Below are 19,710 nucleotides of genomic sequence, written 5' to 3'. Positions count from 1 at the left end.
TTTTGTTTATTTATAGACGATTTCCTCCCATGATAACAAGGTCTATTTTTATCTTGGTTTATTTGTTCTCAGAAGGTGGTCTATTGTATGTATTCCATTTACACTCCTTGAATGAATAAATAAATTAATTGCTCAAGCCATAAACCTAAGTTAACCTTGAGGTCTTATTATATCCAAATTGCAACTAAGTATACACACACACACACACACACACACACACACACACACATTAACTTAAATATCCACTGAAATCCTTTTAACTCCACCTCTAATGACAACCATGAGCTATACATATCCAGTCATGTTCTTCACACCACTCTTTTCAGCATTTAGAGTTACTTGTTTTGAAAACAAATATGATCATAACACTTAATCGGCTTAAAACTTTTCAATATCCTTACCTTTTTAAGGTAATGATCAAAAAGTTTGTACAAAACAGATTGTGTTGACGAGCTGTTCTTTCCAGCTTAGGCAATGTACTTCTGCTATTAAAAAATCCCAGTGTCCTCTCCTCCATTATCACCCTGATAACTAATCAATTAATGCTATTGTGTAAGGTGGCATCACTAGTTTAAAATATCACTACATTTTTCTATTGTATAGCTGTTCTCTAAAACCTAATCTAATCTTTTTATTCATCTACTTTAGCACTATTCATTTTTCAAACCTAATTGCATGTTTTCCTACCTAAGTGGAAAGAGAGAGAGGTGTTTTAGGATACAGTAAGAAAGGAAAGGAAAAATTAAAAAGGAAATACTTTCAGTGATATTATGTAAACATGTGGGAATACAGTGCCAATCTTCATATTATGTATGGGGAAGGAGGGAGCTTGCAGAAAACTCACCACTCGCCAAGTGCCTCATGCATGTATGTCATTATCACTATGAATTAAATTATGATGTGAGATTAAAATTCACCAGTAGCCAGGCATGGTGGCACATATTTGTAATCCCAGCGCTGGGAGGCTGAGACAGGAGGATCACACGGGTTCGAAGCCAGCCTCAGCTGCTTAGTGAGGCTGTCAGAACTTAGTGAGACCCAATTTCCAAATAAAGTATAAAAGAATAGGTCTGGGAGTACAGCCTGGAGGTAGAAAAACCCTTGGGTTCCACACCCAGTACCACAAAACAAAAAATTTACCAATCAAAATGAACGATTAAAAATAAAAAGTAAGTCGGGAGTGGTGGCACATTCTTGTAATCCCAGTACTTGAGAGGCTGAGACAGGAGGATTGGGGTTCATGGCCAGCCTCAGCTACTTAGTGAGGCCCTCCAAAAAATAGTGAGACCCTGTTTCAAAATAAAGAATAAAAAAATTGGTATGGGAATGGAGAGTGAAGGTAGAATCCCCCCCGGTGCATTCCCAATTACCACAAAAAATAAAATAAAAGGTAAATGGAAAAATAACTAAAACATATTCAGAATAATAAAATAAAATAAATAAAATTCCACAATTTCAGAGTCTTTTGCTAGCCTCAGCCTTCAGACTAGATTACTGCCCTTGTTGTGAGCCATTCTAGCATCATTTAATTTCATTCAGATTATTTATCACACAATGGTATTATAATGGATATCTTAGTAAGGATTTTTAATGTACCAATAAGTAGATATTCAAGTCAGGTTGGATCAGAAAAGTTTTATTCTGTAAAGTCATTGCAATACTCTCTTAGTTAAGCATATATTAGTCAGATAGAAACATGTAACAAGGTATTTCTTCTTTCCATTCTTCTTTTCTTTCTTTTTCTTTTTATATTCTAATTTGCAACATATGCAGAGTTCCATAGAGAAGCTTAGAGAAGCTTGGATTAAATTTGACAAGGTGTTTAAGAAATAATGCAAGTCCCCAACCATGCTTCATAACAAACAACATTGAATCTGAAGAAATTGGATATTTTAACCTTTGTCATTAACCTAACAGGGAGTCACCTGAGGGAAAGAGGAAGCCAAAACTGGTAGCTGACCTGTGTTTAACCCAAAGGCTATAGTGTGTAGAGATGGCTGGCTTCACTAAATTTGCAGTTGGATTTAACACAACTCCTGACACAGCTTTTTTGGCTCTTGAATGAACTGTGGAAATAAATCCTAAAAGAATTAATGTGACCTGAAAGAACCTTAGTGGTGAAACCCAGAATGAAAAACACCTCTGTCCAGGAGTTATAAGAGACACATAAAACACCTGTCCTCCAAAGCACCAACCTAAACCAAAATACCTATTGGCAGTGACCAAAGAGTATGAGCTCAAACAAATGAGCTTCACAGAAAAGAACCCATCAAGGATGAGTAATATCCAAGATTATTCTTGGGAACAGTTCGGAGGAAGAAGGGAAAGGGAGACTAAAAAGAGACTCTGGATCTTCTGCCAAGAAAACTAGTACAGAGCATGGGCCATGTCTAATACAAATAAGTAGTGTTGTTGTCTGACTCCTGTACAGACCAAAGACAGAAATGTGGTTCATTTTACTTACTGGACCCCACCTAAAATGCTCTCTGAGCCGATGGACAAGCAATTAATTCTATTCGTGTGGAAGAGAAATCACAAAGAAATCTAATGAATAAAAGCTTGTTACAAGGCTGAGTTTAGGAGATTTTTAAAAAACATTTCTTAATTTAATTAGTTACCAGTGACATAAATATTCTGGGTTAAACTTCCCAGTACAGCTATAAAAAAGAAACAGCTAAAGGATTAAATAGAAAACTGTGGTCAAATTTTGACTTGCCCTGTTCTAAAACACTTGGCAGTGTACACATTGTTACCTCCTCGAAAAGGCAAGTCATTGTGTGTTTGTTATTTTATATGTATTAAAAGAGTTGTTGTTTTTTTTTCAGTACTGAGGATAGAATTCAGGGGCATTCTACCTCTGAGCTACATCCCCCAGCTCTATTCTTTATTCTTTATTTTTGAAACAAGTTCTCACTAAGTTGTGGAGGGCCTTACTAAGTAGCTGAGGCTGTCCATGAATCATGATCCTCTGGTCTCAGCTTCCCAAATGCTGGGATTACAAGCGTGCACCACCACACCCGGCAAAAGAATTTTAATAAACATACATGGACTGTTTTATCCCCAATGCCACCATAATTTATAGTTCAGTACTTTTTAAATATGAAAATCAAATCTAATCATGAGTTTTTTATTGTTTCAGAATAAAATTACAACTACCACAATTTGATTTGTAAAATGATGTGGGGCCACAGTAGGCTCGATATCATGCTATACTAACAAAATACACACTTAGTATCTACATTAACAGTTTATATTTACAAAATACCATACTTCTGTATTTGAGCTTTTGCTGCATGAATAGATATTTAATATTTCTTTTGATACCCCAAATAATCTTTGAAGTATACATAAATAGGAATTATGATCATTGTAATCATACATCTTGATGAAGTTCAGGTAATAGGGACATTTATGTACACAAAACTTTGTGAGCCCTCCCCCAGTTCCCACTCTACTCCCTCTCCCTCCCCATCTTTTGTCCTGCTCACAGTGATTAGCATTGATGTATATTCCTCAGAAAACTTATTTCAGGACAAGTTCTGTTAAAAAAAAAAAGAGGTGTAGGTTTCAGAATCTTATTTCTAAGGGCCTTTTAACATTGCTTATTGGCAAATTATCTAGATATTTAATCAAATAAATCATCATGGTTTCTTTTTTGTTTCATCACTTCTATTTCTTTAGAAAACTAGTAAAAGCCAAGAAGGAATAATTTTGATATCTCTCTAGTATTTAATTTTTCTTTCAGATTTTCTTGAATAAATCCTCGTCGTAATATTATGCACCTAGTAAGACAGTTGAGTTGGTTCTAAGTGTAATAGGAACTTAACATTATGGAGGTCTTATATGTCTTTGGTTAGATTATTCCTAGGTATTTTATTGATTTTGAGGTTATTGTGAATGGGATTGTTTTCTTTATTTCTTTCATTATGGATTCGTTGTTGGCATAAAGAAAAGCAACTGATTTCTTTAGGTTGATTTTGTATCCTGCAACTTTGCTGAGTTGGTCAATCAGCTCCTGTAGTCTTTTGGTTGAGTTTTTTGAGTTTTCTAGATAAAGGATCATGTCATCTGCAAACAAGGATAATTTGAATTTATCTTTTCCTATTTGAATTCCTTTTATATCCTTCTCTTATCTTATTACTGTGGAAAGAATCTCAAGGAATATATTGAAAATAAGTGGTGATAGTGGGTATTTTTGTCTTATTCCTACTTTTAGAGAAAATTCTTGCATTTTCTCCCCATTTAATATGATGTTCGCTTTGGGTTTATTGTATTGGAATTTAACAATATTGCTAAACAAAAGACTTGAGCAGCAGAATAGTATATATGTTATAAATATGACTTTGTACACAAATGTTATAAATGTTTGCTTATATATAAAATATATTGAAGGAAAGCTCTCAGGAAAGAAATAAGTATTAATAAAACCACCAGTATGAAGAAGGATATTATTTGAGAAATGGGAGATGTTAACTCTGAGTTTTTCACTTTTGACACTGAAATATTTTGGGGTCTAATATAAATAAATATGTGATTTTAAAAAGAATATTTAACTAAAATAGTAAAAATGTTAATTTTTTATTATAGGACTATGAACAATAGTCTTTTTTCTTCTGTTTTTAATTTTTTTCCTATTGACTTTGGTCCTTTTATAATTTCTTTAAATCATATAAAGAACTTTTATTAAGGCACAGAGGAAGGTTTGAGAATGCTTATAGTTCCATTAATAAAACTCAAATATTAACAATTGGCAAACATATTTCTTACACCATTTTAGTTTTATTTTAATATGGTTCCCTACTGTAGGCATGGTAATTACTTATTACATTCTTAAAATGCAAAACTAGTCATATACCTTGAAAAATGTTTCAATTTTATAGAAACATATTGTTAAAAGCAAATACTTATATAAATATATATATATATATACATATATACACATATATATTAAGTAAGGGATAAAATAATCATATTTGATAAAACTTTATAGTATATAATTTTCATATTAAAACATAAGTGTTCATATCTTTTTCAGAATATTGTAGTACAAAATTAATAGTGGCTAAATACCTACCTCCTTCTCCAACATCAAGCCTTCTGCTCTGAGGTTCTTTTCAAATGTATTTCTTTTGCCATATTGTATATTTGTCTTTCTATAAACCAGGATATAATCAATTCTCTTTTTGCCATCTTTGAATAGAAGTCCACTGGATGCTACGTAATTCATGTCATTCTGTGAATATAGCAATGGTTGATAATACTGCAAGTTAGATAAGCACACATTTTGTTAACAGTTGCTAACAACTCAGTATCAAATAAACATGTTTTTCACATTCCTAGTAAAATATGGAAAGATAAGTAAAGATAGTTTTCAATCTGCTATAGAAGACAGGTGAGCAAATGATCTTTCAGGATTTGAAATTAGGTGGTCTGATTCCTGAACTGGAGTTTTCTGAAACTGACATCAACACATGCACATTTCATTTAAGATCCTATAAAAAGAAAATCAGTTAAAAGATGTTGAGTTTTTTCAAACCAAGTCCAGACAGTCTTTTTTTTTAATAAAAAGAAACGTTATGAGACTTCCACGAATATTTTACTGAATACCACAACAAGATTAAATAACCAATACCAGAAGGCACATCAGAGCCTTATTAAAATAATAACAGCAACAACAAAAATAACAATAATGGCAAGAATAGATATTGCTTATTGAATACTTATTATGGGCCACATATTATTCCAAGTGCTTTGTAGGATTATTAAATAGAATAGTGATTCTCACTGCTCTTTCAAATACATACTGACATAAATATATGTAAGTCAACAAACAAGGTTAAGTAATATCTGGATGTTATAGAAAAGAAAATAGACTAGAAATATTACTGATTTGCTCTGTTGTTACCAGACTATGTATAAAAAACAGAAATGCACATACAAGTGAATATTGCTGAGACTGAAGTTCGTGTAATTACAGAGGCTAACTACAACAAGCTATTGCATGATAGAGATATTGAGGATTTCTAACCATGAACAATGGAGTCAAGTTCAGATTCTAGAAGCTTTTTGCTCCTACCAACCCCTTCTCTCCTCAAGGTCACCAATAACATAAATACTCATATATACACGCAGTAATCATTTTTTATCCTTGTCTTATATTATCTATCAATATTTGAGTCATTCTCTCCTACTTGAAACACCTTTTTCCTAATCCTAGTACATCTCATATATTTGAATTTTTCCTACATAAATGATCATTCATTCTCAATTTTGATAGTTTCTGTTCTTCTCTTTTAACAGACCAGTCATTGGTTCTCTTGACTTCTCAGTTATATTTTTCTTCTTTTTATCTTAATCTACATCATAGTTTTAATAATCATCTATATGTTGACAATCCCTGATCAATTATCACAGTTTGTAGATCCAACTGCCTCCTGATTTCTTCACTTAGATGCTTAACAGATATCTCAAAGCTACCTGTCCTAAATGGAGCTCCATGTCTTCCCCCAACAGGTGTGCCTCATAACCTTCTTTATTCTGTGTCTCATTTGTGTAGACCAACAGTCTTGAGTCACCATTGCTTTTTCTCTTTCTCACCCATCAAATATCCAAATCAGCAGAAACCCCTCAAAATAGATTCAGAATTTGATCACTACTAGCACTTTCATTATCACCATTCTGGTTAAAATCTTATGTACCTCCTGATTGGATTATTGTAGGTGTCTGACCCCTTGCTCTTACCTGTCCAGTCTGTCCTCTACCTGGGGTACCTGAGCGATCCTTGACTTCATCAATGAGATCATGAACTCCTTTTCTCAAGACCCTCCACAAGACCTTAGGATCCCTCTTTCCCTAGATTTTCTTAGCATCTGCTAACTTTAATGTACTGCATAGTATGAATTTCTTTATTTATATTTTGATTACTATCTTATTCTGCTCAAATATACATTTTATGAAGGTTAGATTTTTAAATGTTTTGCTCACTGAATAATCTAAACATCTAACCCATGACCAAACACATAGTAAGCATCAATAAATATTTGTAGGAAGAAAAAAGAAAATAAAGGAGGAAGAAATGGAGAAATTGAGAAAAGAAAGGAGAGAATCCATAGTTATGTTTAACAAGTAGGGCTAGCCTTTAGAATGTAGAACTCAGAAAAAAATGCATGGTCATTCGGTATCCTCTCACCTCCAATATTTATAACATTCATCCAATTTTAATAGGATTTCAATAGTAATGGCTTGCTTTTTTGCAAATTTTGTTTTCTTTTTTTTGTGTGTGTGTGTCTGGGGATGGGACCCAGGGGCATTCTACCTCCAAGTTACACCCCCTGCCCTTTTTTAATTTTATAATTTGAAACAAGGTCTCACTGAGTTGCAGAGGGCCTCAGTAAGTAGCTGAGGCTGTCCCTGAACTATGATCCTCAGGTCTCAGCCTCCTGAATGCTGGAATTACAAGCGTATGCCACCATGCCTGGCTGGCTGCTCTTTTGCATTTTAACAAGGACCAAACGTCTTCAGGTGTCTCCATGCTGATCTAATAAGATTGTGCTAAAGGAAACATTTCCATTGATGCTATGAACATATGTGAAATTATCGATGCCAATTTCATTGTCATGTGTGGGGAATGGGAGAAACCATGAAGGGAGCTCAAGTGAAGCTCTCCAAGTGCTGTGTGCATGTATTTTACTAACAATATGTATCACACTGTGTTCTGAAACTACAATGCACCAATAAAAGTATATAAAATAACTGAGAATATAGGATTGTGTAAACAATGAAATAATATACAAATATGTGTCTATTTTTTCTTTATATATATTATTTTCTCTCCTCAGTAAAATGTATTAATTGAGACTTGTAATACTAATAACAACTTAACCAGGTATAGGAATAATCCTTGGATGAGAAGACCTAAATATAGAATGATTGGTTGGCAGAAAAATTAATAGAAGCTACATTTTTAAAGATTGAATATGATTTTCATATTTTTAAAACAGCATGGGTTGGGCATGATGGGGCAAACCTGTAATCTCAGTGTTTGGGAGTTGAGAAAAGATGACTGCAAGTTTGAGACCAGCCTCAGCAACTTAGTAAGACCTTGTTTTACACTAAGAAATAAAATAGAGCTTGGGAGTGATTTGGAGGTAGAAGGCCCCCAAGTTCCATCCCAGCACATAAAAGAAAAAAAAGAAAAGAAAAGGAAAGGAAAGAAAAGAAGAGAAAGGAAAAGCAAAAAAAAAAATACTGACTTAAAGATAAGAAAGAAAGAAAGAAACCCTGATCCCTGATTGTTATTATATATCATTACTCTGATCCTAAGCAAAATAAATGCTAAACTCTCCCAGAGAATCAGCTACCTTACTATTTAAAAAATGCATATATTGGTCAGGCATTGTGGCACATGCCTTGATCCCAGTAATTGAGAGGCTAAGACAAGAGGATCCCAGGTTCAAGGCCAGTATCAGCAATTTATCATGACCCTCAGTAACAGGGATACTCTGTTTCAAAAATAAAATAGGAGGCTTAGCTCTGAGTTAGAATACCCCTGAATTCATTCCCTAGTTCCAAAAAACATCTACATCTTTTTGACAATAAGAAATCTTGGGTATTATGCCTATGTTCGCTGCCTCTGAGAAACATGTGATTTATTATTTAATCATTCTACCAAAATAAAATTTTAATAATGAATTTCTGCAGTTTACCAGGTACAATAAAATATAATGGTAATATAGCTAAAAAGAAGTATGCCAAATTTTGGAAATCTTCTAAATTATAAATAATTTAATATAGGTTCTATATTTTAAGGTTAAAAATATTATATTTATTTAAAAGCATATAAATGTTTGACAATCATTAAGAGAGATGCTAATTAATCCATGTTTAAAACTTTTGATTAAAAGAACAGAAAAATTATTATTACATACATCAATCGAAACAAAAACTGATAAAATTACAGTTAATGAAACATGAAATATTTCTTTCTATGTCTCTTTTCCTGTGGTCTGAGGATTGAACCTTGGGGCACTCTACCACTGAGATTACTGGAATAGCCAAATGCTTTACAGCAAAGAATGTGTTCAATTTAAGCGAGTTTTTACATTTATTGTTACCAGGAGACAGAATAAATTTAGCTTTCCACTGGGAAGTTGGAATGCAAAACATTCACCAGGTGCTCACCTGATTCTCTCAAGAGTTTTGAACATAACTCAGCAGTGCATTCGCAACCACAACACTCAGCTACGTTCTGAAAAGCGAATTTCCTTTATATCTTAAAGAACATGTAAATTATGGCACATGTTGAGAAGGAAACTTTTACTAAGATTTTAGAAAATCTTCAAAGTAGTAGGGGAAGTTTGCCCATTCCATTATAAAACATGTAGGGCATAAAAATTATAGTAGTGACTGCTTGTGATTTTTATGTATTTTACAGTCTGGATATTTATTCTTCTCAATCTAACAACCATATATTGGATTCATAATGTATGCTAAATGCCATGCTAAATACTTGGGATAAAATATTTTAAAAATATACTTGCAGGGAGTTTAGCACCTGGGATAGCAGACATGAACGGATAGAGTTGCAATGTCATATCTGCTGTCTGCAATAAGAGAGGTCGAAGCTATCTGATGTACGGTAATGACGCTATGAGCTACGGTGCAGTGATGCCGGAGGAGGGCTATCAGGTGCCAGTAGCTAGTAAGAGTCACATTATCTTGATGAATTTGCACAGTCTGTTTTAGAAACATACAAAATTAGACTGGGTCATTAATCTGCGATTACTGCTTGATTATCTGTTAACTACACTTTTGAGTTAGCAAAATGCAGCATGATATATTAGTTAAAATGTTCAGATACACAAGAGTTCTAAAGAGCCAAGTTCTTTAGGCATTTAATCTCACAGTATAGCCTCAATTTCTATAGTCATTAAATGAAGATAATAATGTTATCAACACAGTGGGATCATTACTATGAATAAAGGAGGCAGTGCATGTAGAAATTTTCTGACATTGTTTGACTCACTTCAAGACATCAGAAGAATGCTAGCTATTATCACAAGTACTCAAGAATTATACTGAACATAGCTGGTCTCAAAAAATGGGTAGATGTATATTATATTAGAAGCCAGAAGGATACTAGAATATAAGGGAAATATAAAATAGATGAATAGAAAATTCAGGAGAATGATTGAGGAAGATTAGGGAGGGGGAAGTCATAAAGAATGCAATAGTTAAGCCAGGCATGGTGGTGAACCTTGTAATCCCAGTACTTGGGAGGCTGAGACAGGAGGATAGCGGTTCTCAGACAGCCTCAGCTACTTAAAGAGACCTTTTGCAACTTAGTCAGACCCTGTTTCAAACTGAAAAAAAAATAGAGTTGGAGTGCAGCTAGGATATAGAATGTCCCTGGATTTCATCCCCAGTACCATAGGGGTGGGGGGTGGTAACAAAGAATGCAATAGTTGAAACATTGGTATAAATGAATACAAGATTACAAATTCCAATCTTTTATTTTGAATCAGGACCTCATTAAGTCGCTGTGCATTATTGGTCTCCAACCTGTGATTGCCCTGTTTTAGTCTCCCAAGTACTGAGATATAATTGAATTTATTGTTTAGTTATTTATGTATTTATGCATTTATTTTTTGCAGGTCTGAGGATGGAACCCAGGGGCATTCAACCTCTGAGCTACAGCCCCTGCCCTATTTTTATCCTTCCTTCCTTCCTTCCTTCCTTCCTTCCTTCCTTCCTTCCTTCCTTTCTTTCTTTTTATTTATTTGTGGTACTGGGGATGGAACCCAGGGGCCTTCTACCTCGGGGCTACAGTTCCAGACCTATTTTATATTTTATTTGGAAACAGGGTCTCTTAAACCCACTGAGGCTGGCTTCGAACCTGCGCAATCCTCCTGTCTCAGCCTCACAAGCACAGGGATTACAAGTGTGTGCCACCACACTCGGCTTATTCTTAATTTTATTTATTATTTATTTATTTATTTATTTATTTATTTATTTTTATTCTTTATTTTGAAACCGGGTCTCACTGAGTTGCAGAGGGTGTCACTAAGTAGCTGAGGCTGTCTGCAAACTGCAATCCTCTGGTCTTAGACTCGCGAATGCTAGAATTACAAGCGTGAATCACCATGCCCGGCTATTTTTTTTTTTTATAATGTTTTTTGCTCCTGTTTAAGAAATTACTTTTAGCCAGCTGTCGTAGCGCACTTCTAAAGCCTAACGACTTGGCCCCTCCTGATAGCACCCAAATCATGGAGAAAAGGTCAGTGGTCCATTGTCTCTTCTTAGCACGGGGCTTCTGGATCTGCACAGCCAATGGAATGAAGCACCCAAGCTGGGCATGGTGGTGCACGCTTGTAAGCCCCGCACTTGGGAGGCAGAGACAGGAGGATCCAGCTGGTTCTAAGCCAGCCTTGCTGGCTTAATAGACCCTGTTTCCAAATACAAATATAAAAACTAGGTGTCTGGGAGTGTAGCCTGGAGGTAGAAGGGTTTCCAGGAATCCCAGTACCACGCGCACACACACACAAAAAGAAGCACCCACTGCCCTACCTAAAGGGAGCAGGTTCTGAGCAGGCCTGAGTCATGCCCAGCTCCCACTACCTCTTTTTCCTGTGCCTGTCACTCTAAATTCCATTAAAATAGACACCTACAAAATGGGCCTGACAATAATCGATTGTATTGTGAATACCAAAATTTAGAGATAACAAGTGCTGTGGGTGAGAGCAGATAGTGGCAGCAGCTGAGAGGCTTGCACACTGGAAGGAGTGTGATCTTTCATATTACAAAGGATGGCAAAACAAAATTTTAAGTGTGGTACAGGAATCAAGAGGATTCTATTAATACAAAGCCATGCTTGTTACATAAATCCTTGCAAGATTCCATAAGTTGGTTTAAAACCTTTAGGTCTGTGATGCTCTGCTCTATCCTACTGACTCTGTAAATAATGACAATTACTTTTCATGTGTTTTCAGTAGTGGTGTTTGTTTTGTTTTCCTGTATGCTTCGCAGCAGTCTTTAATGATGAATGTGGTGACAGCAGTCTAGACACTGCTAATCTGAGACCATGTTTTACTCAGAAATGCTGGCAGTAAATGCCTTAATTAGAAAAATATCCTGAACACCTTGACATGCAATTAAAATCTATTTCAAAGTTACAACCATCTCCTTCTAGTAGGTCGTCTTACAGACCAAGCTTATTATAAAGAACAAAATCATTTTTAATGTTTTTCATTTCAGACAAATAAGAAACAATAGTCTCATTTCAGACATATAAGAAAAAGTCCCATAGTTGCAAGAACAAATTCTAACCCAATTAAAATAAACTAATAGAAAGCACATCAAATACTGTAGTTCAAAGGAAATTTCATAGAAACTAAAATTTATTAAGCACTTCTAGAATAATAAAAAATTGGTTTCTCTTTAAGAGATATTTTTTCACTTTAAAAGAGTCATTAAGAAAATGATTTAATTTGTAAATGTGTGTGTATATGTGTGTGTGCGCGCACGTGCGCGCGCGTGTGTGTGTGTGTCTGTGTACACATATACACAGAGAGAGCCAGGAACACATGCCTGCAAACCTGCGATCTTCCTGTCTCAGCCTCCCAAGTACTGGAATTACAAACATGTGCCACCACATCCAACCATAAAGTGATATTAAAAAAAAATACTAACAACATATATAAGCTAAATAGAAACAAAGAATTAATCTAATATATATTTTATGCTAACAAATGTTAAGAAATCCATACCATTATTTCCATCTCACAGCAGCTGAAACTGCGGCACAGACATATAGATGGATACATAGTTATGTTAGTCAGCTTCTTGCAGCTATAACCAAAATACCTGCCAGATACAACTTAAAGGAGGAAGGATTTAATTTGGCTCATGGATTCAGAGGTTTCAGCTGACCAGCCACATTGCTCTGGACTTGAGCTAAGGCAGGTCACCATGGTGGGAGGGTGTGGCAGAGAAAATTGGCTTAGTTCATGGCAGCAAGGAAGCAAGGGACTGGGGAGAGGAGACTAGGGAAAAGACACAATAGACAGGGGTTCATCCCAGAGACACACTTCATCCTACCATGATGAGGTCAGAGCCCTCAGGATTCCATCATTTTTCAAGAGCCTGACCTCTGGACACTGCTGCCCTGGGGACCATGCCTTCCATACATAAACTCTAGGGAACATTCCGAATCCAGTCCATAACATAGAGGTATAGATACTAAAAATCAATAGCTCACATAGTTATTGTGATTCAAGAAGGCAGTGTACATTGCTAAAATGGGCTTTTGCTCATCTTAACATTGTATCACTCGCCTTACACAGAGGACATTAAAAAAATCTCTGTTAAATAAATAGATTTTATATATACATATATATGTATATATATATATTATAGAAATGATATAACATGCTTCTTATTAGACATAATTCTAAATATTATGGTGATGATTATGAGTTTTATAAAATAATTAAGTAGAAATATACAGATGAATGGATTACACAAATATGGGATATGTACACAATGGAATTTTACTCAGCCATAAAGACAAACACAGTTACATCATTTACAGGGAAATGGATGAAACCAGAGGACATTATGCTAAGTGAGATTAGCCAGTCACAAAAAATAAAAAATTGGATGCTTTCCCTAATATTTCTCCCTAAAAGCTAGGGAGAAATGGGTAAGAGGAAGAACTTTAGATGAAGAAGGAGATTTATAGGGGAGCAAATTAGGCAGCCTAACCGAGGAGATTTGAGTGGGGAAGAGAAAAACTCTCTAAAGCATATGATATACTTAAACATATCAAAGTCAGTCACTAAGTCAAGTATGGAAATGAGGGAGAAGGAGGGAATGGGATGGGATTTGGTAAGGGCTAATTGGGTGATGTATGTCTATATCATCTTTTATCTCATTAAAATGTATGACTAAAATGCACCAATAAAAAAAAGAAATATAAAGGAAAGAAAAGATGCACTAAAGAGTGTGTGTGTGTGTGTGTGTGTGTGTGTGTGTGTGTGTGTGTGAAGAGAAAACAATCGTTTCTTTAAATATATAACTTCTTAAACTATAGAAACTTCTAAGATTAGGCTACTACAAATTTAGTTATGCTGAATATTTTGAATCATGATGATAGAGTATTTTTAACTTCATTTTGGTAAATTCATTTCATATATAATTATGAATTAAACAAAGAAGGTTCTAACACAAAACTTCAAATATGTCTTAGAGCATATCAACAATTATATTTCTCTAGCCTTCTGACAAGCACCTCCTGTTATATTTCCATTTGATCAATGTATTTTCCATTTGTTCCCTTAGTGGCATACCAAAAATTCAATAATGAATTTTTACATTATTTTTATTAATGTGTGTATATATTTGTGTATATATATTTGTGTGTATGTATGTATATATACATACATACACACAAATATATGTTTTTAATATATATATGTAAATATATAATATATAAATATTATATATATATATATATATATATATATATATATATATATATTTGGTGGTTGGTGGTACTGGGGTTCCTGGAAACCCTTTACCTCTAGGCTACACTCCCAGACCTATTTTTATATTTTTATTAGGAAAAAGGGTCTCTTAAGCCAGTGCGGTTGGCTTCGAACCTGAGTGATCCTCCTGTCTCTGTCTCCCAAGCATGGGAATTACAAGCATGTGCCAACACGTCCAGCATGAATTTATATTTTTAAAATATACTTCTACTGGTGCATTGTGACCAAACATCACACTGAAGTTTAGAATGATAGGAATATATTGCACACAGCACTTGGTGAGCTTCCCCGTGGCTCCCATCCACACCCTCTCCTTCCCCATACACAATATCGAGATTGGCATCAATATACTATATATATAAAATATATAATATACAATATACTATATACTATATTATATACAATATACAATATACTATATGATATACATATATATATATATATATATAAAATCAATTGAAGTGTTTCCTTCACCAAGTTTCCTTCCCCAACCTACCTCTCTCCCCTAAATCCCTTCCACCACTGCACTGAGTTTTTTCATTCTTTATATGGCACTCCCCTTGCATCCCAATTTCTCCCTGACTTCCACATAAGAGATCAAACTTATGAATCTTCACTTTTTGTGAATGGCTAATATCACTTAGCATAATACTCTCTATTTCCATCAATTTTCCTGCAAACTACATGATTTGGTTCTAATTTATGGCTGAGTAGGATTCTTTTGTGTTTATATCCCATAGGTTTATAATCATTTGTTGGTGGACACCTAGGATGGTTCCATAATTTGGCTACTATAAATTGTGCTGCTCTAACATGGATATGCATGTATCACTATAATGTTCTGACATCAGTTCCACTGGAAAAATACCCAGGAATGCTATAAGAGGATCATATGGCAGTTCTTTTTTCAGTCCTATGAGAAACCTCCACATTAATCTCTATGTTATCTCTATTTACAGATCACATTATTCTATACTTAGAAGATCAAATAACTCAACCAAGACTTCTAGACCTGATGAATTCAGCAAAGTAGTTGGATACACTGCCAATCTACAAAAGTCATTAGCTTTTCTATACACCAATCATGAATTCACTAAAATAGAAATCCAGAAAATAATTCCATTCCCAATAGTCTCAAAAATAATATAAAACCCAGGATTAAAACTAACCAATGGAGTAAAAGAACTATAAAATTAAAACTATAAGACACTAAAAGAAATTGAAGATCTTAGAAGACAGAAAGATTTTCAATGCTCTTAGATAGGTGGAATAAATATAATCAAAATGGCCATTCTATCAAAAGTGATCTATAGATTCAATGTAATCTCTATCAAAATATCAATGTAATTCTTTGCAGCCCTAGAAAAATCAGTCCTAAAATTCATATGGAAAAGCAAAAGATCCAGAATAGCCAAATCAATTCTCAGCAATAAGAAGCATGTAGGAAGCATCACAATTCATGACTTCAAACTACACAACAGAGCTATCATAATAAAAACAGCATGATTTTGGCACAAAAATAGACATATAGACCAATGGAACAGAATAGAAATAGAAAGAAACAAATCTTCATACTTACATCTGGTTGATTTATGAATTTGCATTTTAATGTACCAAATACCATGTTCTATAAGTATATAATTATTGTATAAAATGTTCCACAAACTTTGCTGCTTAAACGGATGCTCATGCATTGCTTTACATTGTTGTGAGTCAAGAGTTTATCCATGGCTTAATTGGGTCCTTTGCTTAGGTCACTCAAAGCTGTGATCAGGAGCCAGCTGAGCTGCACTCTTTGGTGCAGGATCAGCTAGTTAGAGCCCACGTCCAAGGTAACCAGTTCTTGAAAGAGTTCATTTCCTTGTGGTTACTGAGTGAGTGTCCAGCTCTTTCTGGCTGTTGTGTGGAGCTCACTCAGCTTCAGAAGCCTTCTTGGCATGCAAATCTTCCTAATCAAGGAGAGTTTGCAGGGTAAGGCCAAAGCAAGATAGTCTTAGACAACATGATCACAGCAGTGACCTTTCCTTGTTTTTGGTTCATTCTAGTGTTTAGAATTAAGTCAGAGAAGAGGGTTACATGGGGAGTGAACTGCAGGAGGCAGGGATTTTGTGAGGCTATCCTGGAGTCTTTCTTTAAGCTATAACAAGCTTCATGGTTTAGATGAAAACTAAAAAAAAAAACTGGTTAAAGAGATGGTTTAAGAGGTTTATTTTAAAAAAAAGCCTAAAATATTTGTCAGGGAGAAAAGGTATAGGTCATTTTCACCAAATTCCTCAACAGAACAACATAAGGGACAAAATAAGAGTTTGGAAATTGTCACAAAAGAAAAGAAAAGAAAAGAAAAGAAAAGAAAAGAAAAGAAAAGAAAAGAAAAGAAAGACATGATTGGCTATGCTTCTTATTCATGGTTCTGTCCTTGCTGTTGTGTCTTTCAATAACTGTCTTTCCCTCTCTAGCTTTTCTTTTCCACTGGTTTTTATACAGTGAATGCTCAACTAGATATTACCATGTGCAGGGCTCTACAGCTCCCATATCACACAGTACTTTGTCTTCAATATTTCTCTAAGATGCTGTTTTCTGGTATCTGTAGGTTCTTCAATTAACATCGGGCTATATTTTTATATCTGTATAGAAAATGCTCACACAAATATTTGACAGCTGAATTCACTTCCTAAACTGCTTCAAAGATTGTTTCAGGGAAAACTGTCAGTGATAATAACTGAGATGCATTTAACTTCTGTCTGGTAACTGCTTTTATTATCATGAAGGAGAAGATGGACTTACCTTATTGAACAGTGAAAATCTGCCTCTGGTCTAATTCAATATTATCAAATATAAAAAATCGACTAAAATGCAAAAATGCAAATGACATAATTTTCAATGAGGAACTTTTTCCTTTTTCCCTTTTTTTATATTGAACCCATAGGCATTATACATCTGAGTTACATCCCAAGTCATTTTTAATGTTTTTATTTTGAAACAAGGTCTTGTTGAGTTGCTTAAGACCTCACTAAGTTTTTTAATCTGTCCTCAAACCTGCTATCTTCCTGTTTCAGCCTCCCAAGTACTAAGACCACAAGTGTACACCACCATGACCAGCTAGGAAATTTTTTCCCACTAAAGTAAAATAGAGATGTAAAATTCTCCCAGTAAAATCTAGCACTAAGTTTCAGTAGCAGGGCATAAAAACAAAACAAAACAAAAAACACAGTTGTGATTATGAAAAACAATATAAATGCAAACCCCATGTAATAAAACACCTAGAAATGACAGTCAAACTATAATAGAACCACATGAAATCAGAGAGAGATAAAATATGGTTTTCAATATAACTGAAATATTCATAATAGCCATAATTTAAATACTAGTATAGCTCATCAAATTGGAAATATCTGGGATAGTATGTCTGCTAAGTAGTTAAACTTATACAGGCTGGGTATGTAGCTAAGTGTTAGAGAATCTGTCTTTCATGCATGAGGCTCTGAAAAAAATCTTATTTAAAACCTAAAATTCAATTATTTTTTCTACATAACATAATAAAGACAATAATAACTTCACATGATGACTGTTGGGCACTTTGAAACAAAATGATACTCACATACTATAGTAGTTTTTAATTATAAAGAACTTCAAACAATAAACTCCATTTTAATTATGGTCCCTAATAATACATAGACTTCAGATAAACACATCATCAATTAAAACTTTAAAATATGATAAAACACACTTATCACAGATGTAAAACTGGACATATTTGATTCTAGTATTCAGCGGAATTCCATGAGGTCTAAATGGCATTTTTAAAGAATAAGAAAGCAACTCATATCACCTGTATTGAATAAGAATATTCTAATTCCCATTATATCATACAGCTGAGACTACTTTCCATACAAACTCACTTCTGCCAATGATCAGATGGAAATACAAATAAAGCACTAAGAATTTACTGATAGTTTGAGAATAAAATTTTTATGCTAAAAATTACATGTTAAACACAAAACAAAATATAATTTCATTTTGTTGTAGTTTTTTATTTTTTATTTTTGGTTGTACTGGGGTTCCTGGAAGCCTTTCTACCTCTGGGCTACACTCCCAGACCTATTTCTTAAATTTGGAAACAGGGTCTCTCTCTTTTTTTTTTTTTTTTTGGTGGTACTGGGGTTCCTGGAAGCCCTCCTACCTCCGGGCTACACTCCCAGACCTACACACACACACACACACACACACACACACACACACACACACACACATTTTTTTTGAAACAGGGTCTCTTAAGCCAGCGTGGCTGGCTTCGAACCTGTGTGATCCTCCTGTCTCCGCCTCCCAAGTGCGGGGATTACAAGCGTGTGCCACCACACCTGGCTTGTTGTAGTTTTAAAAGTTTATATTTATAGGAAGTTTAAAAAAAAAAAAAAACTAGAAACCTAATTTCAGTGTGCTACTTGCTTCTGTAAATGCCACATTTTCCCTTGAGTAATTCCCCAAACAAAACACCCAAAGTTTTCACTTAAAAACAGACATTATGATTTTCAGCATTAATTCAGTGAGCATTTAAAAACAAGTAAATATATAGGTCCAACAAAAATATTCCTAAGAAACGACAGTACTTTTATTCCTCATTATTTACATCCATCTTTCCAACAAAAACAAACCTGCACAGTAAAAAGTTTAAAACAATGATTATTTCACAAGATAGTGAGACATCACTAGGTCATGTTCAGGACAAAATTGATGTCAGGAATCAAGAGCTAAGCTGTGTTCCTAAGCTCTTGGGTCATTTATACCCCTGGGAGCATTTGAACATCCTGTATTAAGCTTTTGTACTTCCAATTTTCAAGGGGCCAGGGATACAATGGTGAGTGACTCAGACAACCCAGGATTAACAAGATATTTTTAGGACAACTCGGTAGTAAATGAACTTGAAATATTAAGACAGTCTCTTCTTTTGGCTCTGGAGTTGTAACAGATGAAAGGCGAGCAGGTGCCTACAGAGAAGGGTAAACTCTACACAGAGAAGCCAGATTCTACAAGGGCACGTTAAATTTGTTTGTATTTTTGAAAATGCAAAATCAAAATGTCAGGTCAAAATATAGAGCCAGAAAAAATATCTTCATAACATGGAAATAACCCATTTGGAACACTGCCTTGGTCAAAGGCTACTATTCCA

At 34.5% G+C, this 19,710-nt stretch overlaps 1 protein-coding gene across 4 annotated transcripts in view; it reads right to left on the bottom strand.

The window, feature by feature from the left end:
• The window catches only part of ANO3 (anoctamin 3), a gene marked incomplete at both ends in the record, with an annotated part of 387,663 nt that overhangs the window by 119,702 nt on the left and 248,251 nt on the right, over positions 1-19,710 (bottom strand). For all 4 annotated transcript variants that reach the window (XM_080703073.1, XM_080703074.1, XM_080703075.1 and 1 more), the window contains one exon: positions 5,075-5,233. In XM_080703073.1, the coding sequence (XP_080559199.1) occupies positions 5,075-5,233 (159 nt within the window). The remainder of the gene's footprint in view (positions 1-5,074; positions 5,234-19,710) is intronic.

Source organism: Muscardinus avellanarius (assembly GCF_963383645.1).
Source record: "Muscardinus avellanarius genome assembly, chromosome: 1".
Taxonomy (NCBI): domain Eukaryota; kingdom Metazoa; phylum Chordata; class Mammalia; order Rodentia; family Gliridae; genus Muscardinus; species Muscardinus avellanarius.
Note: the sequence above shows the minus strand (reverse complement) of the source record. Positions and strands in the feature narration are given on the sequence as shown.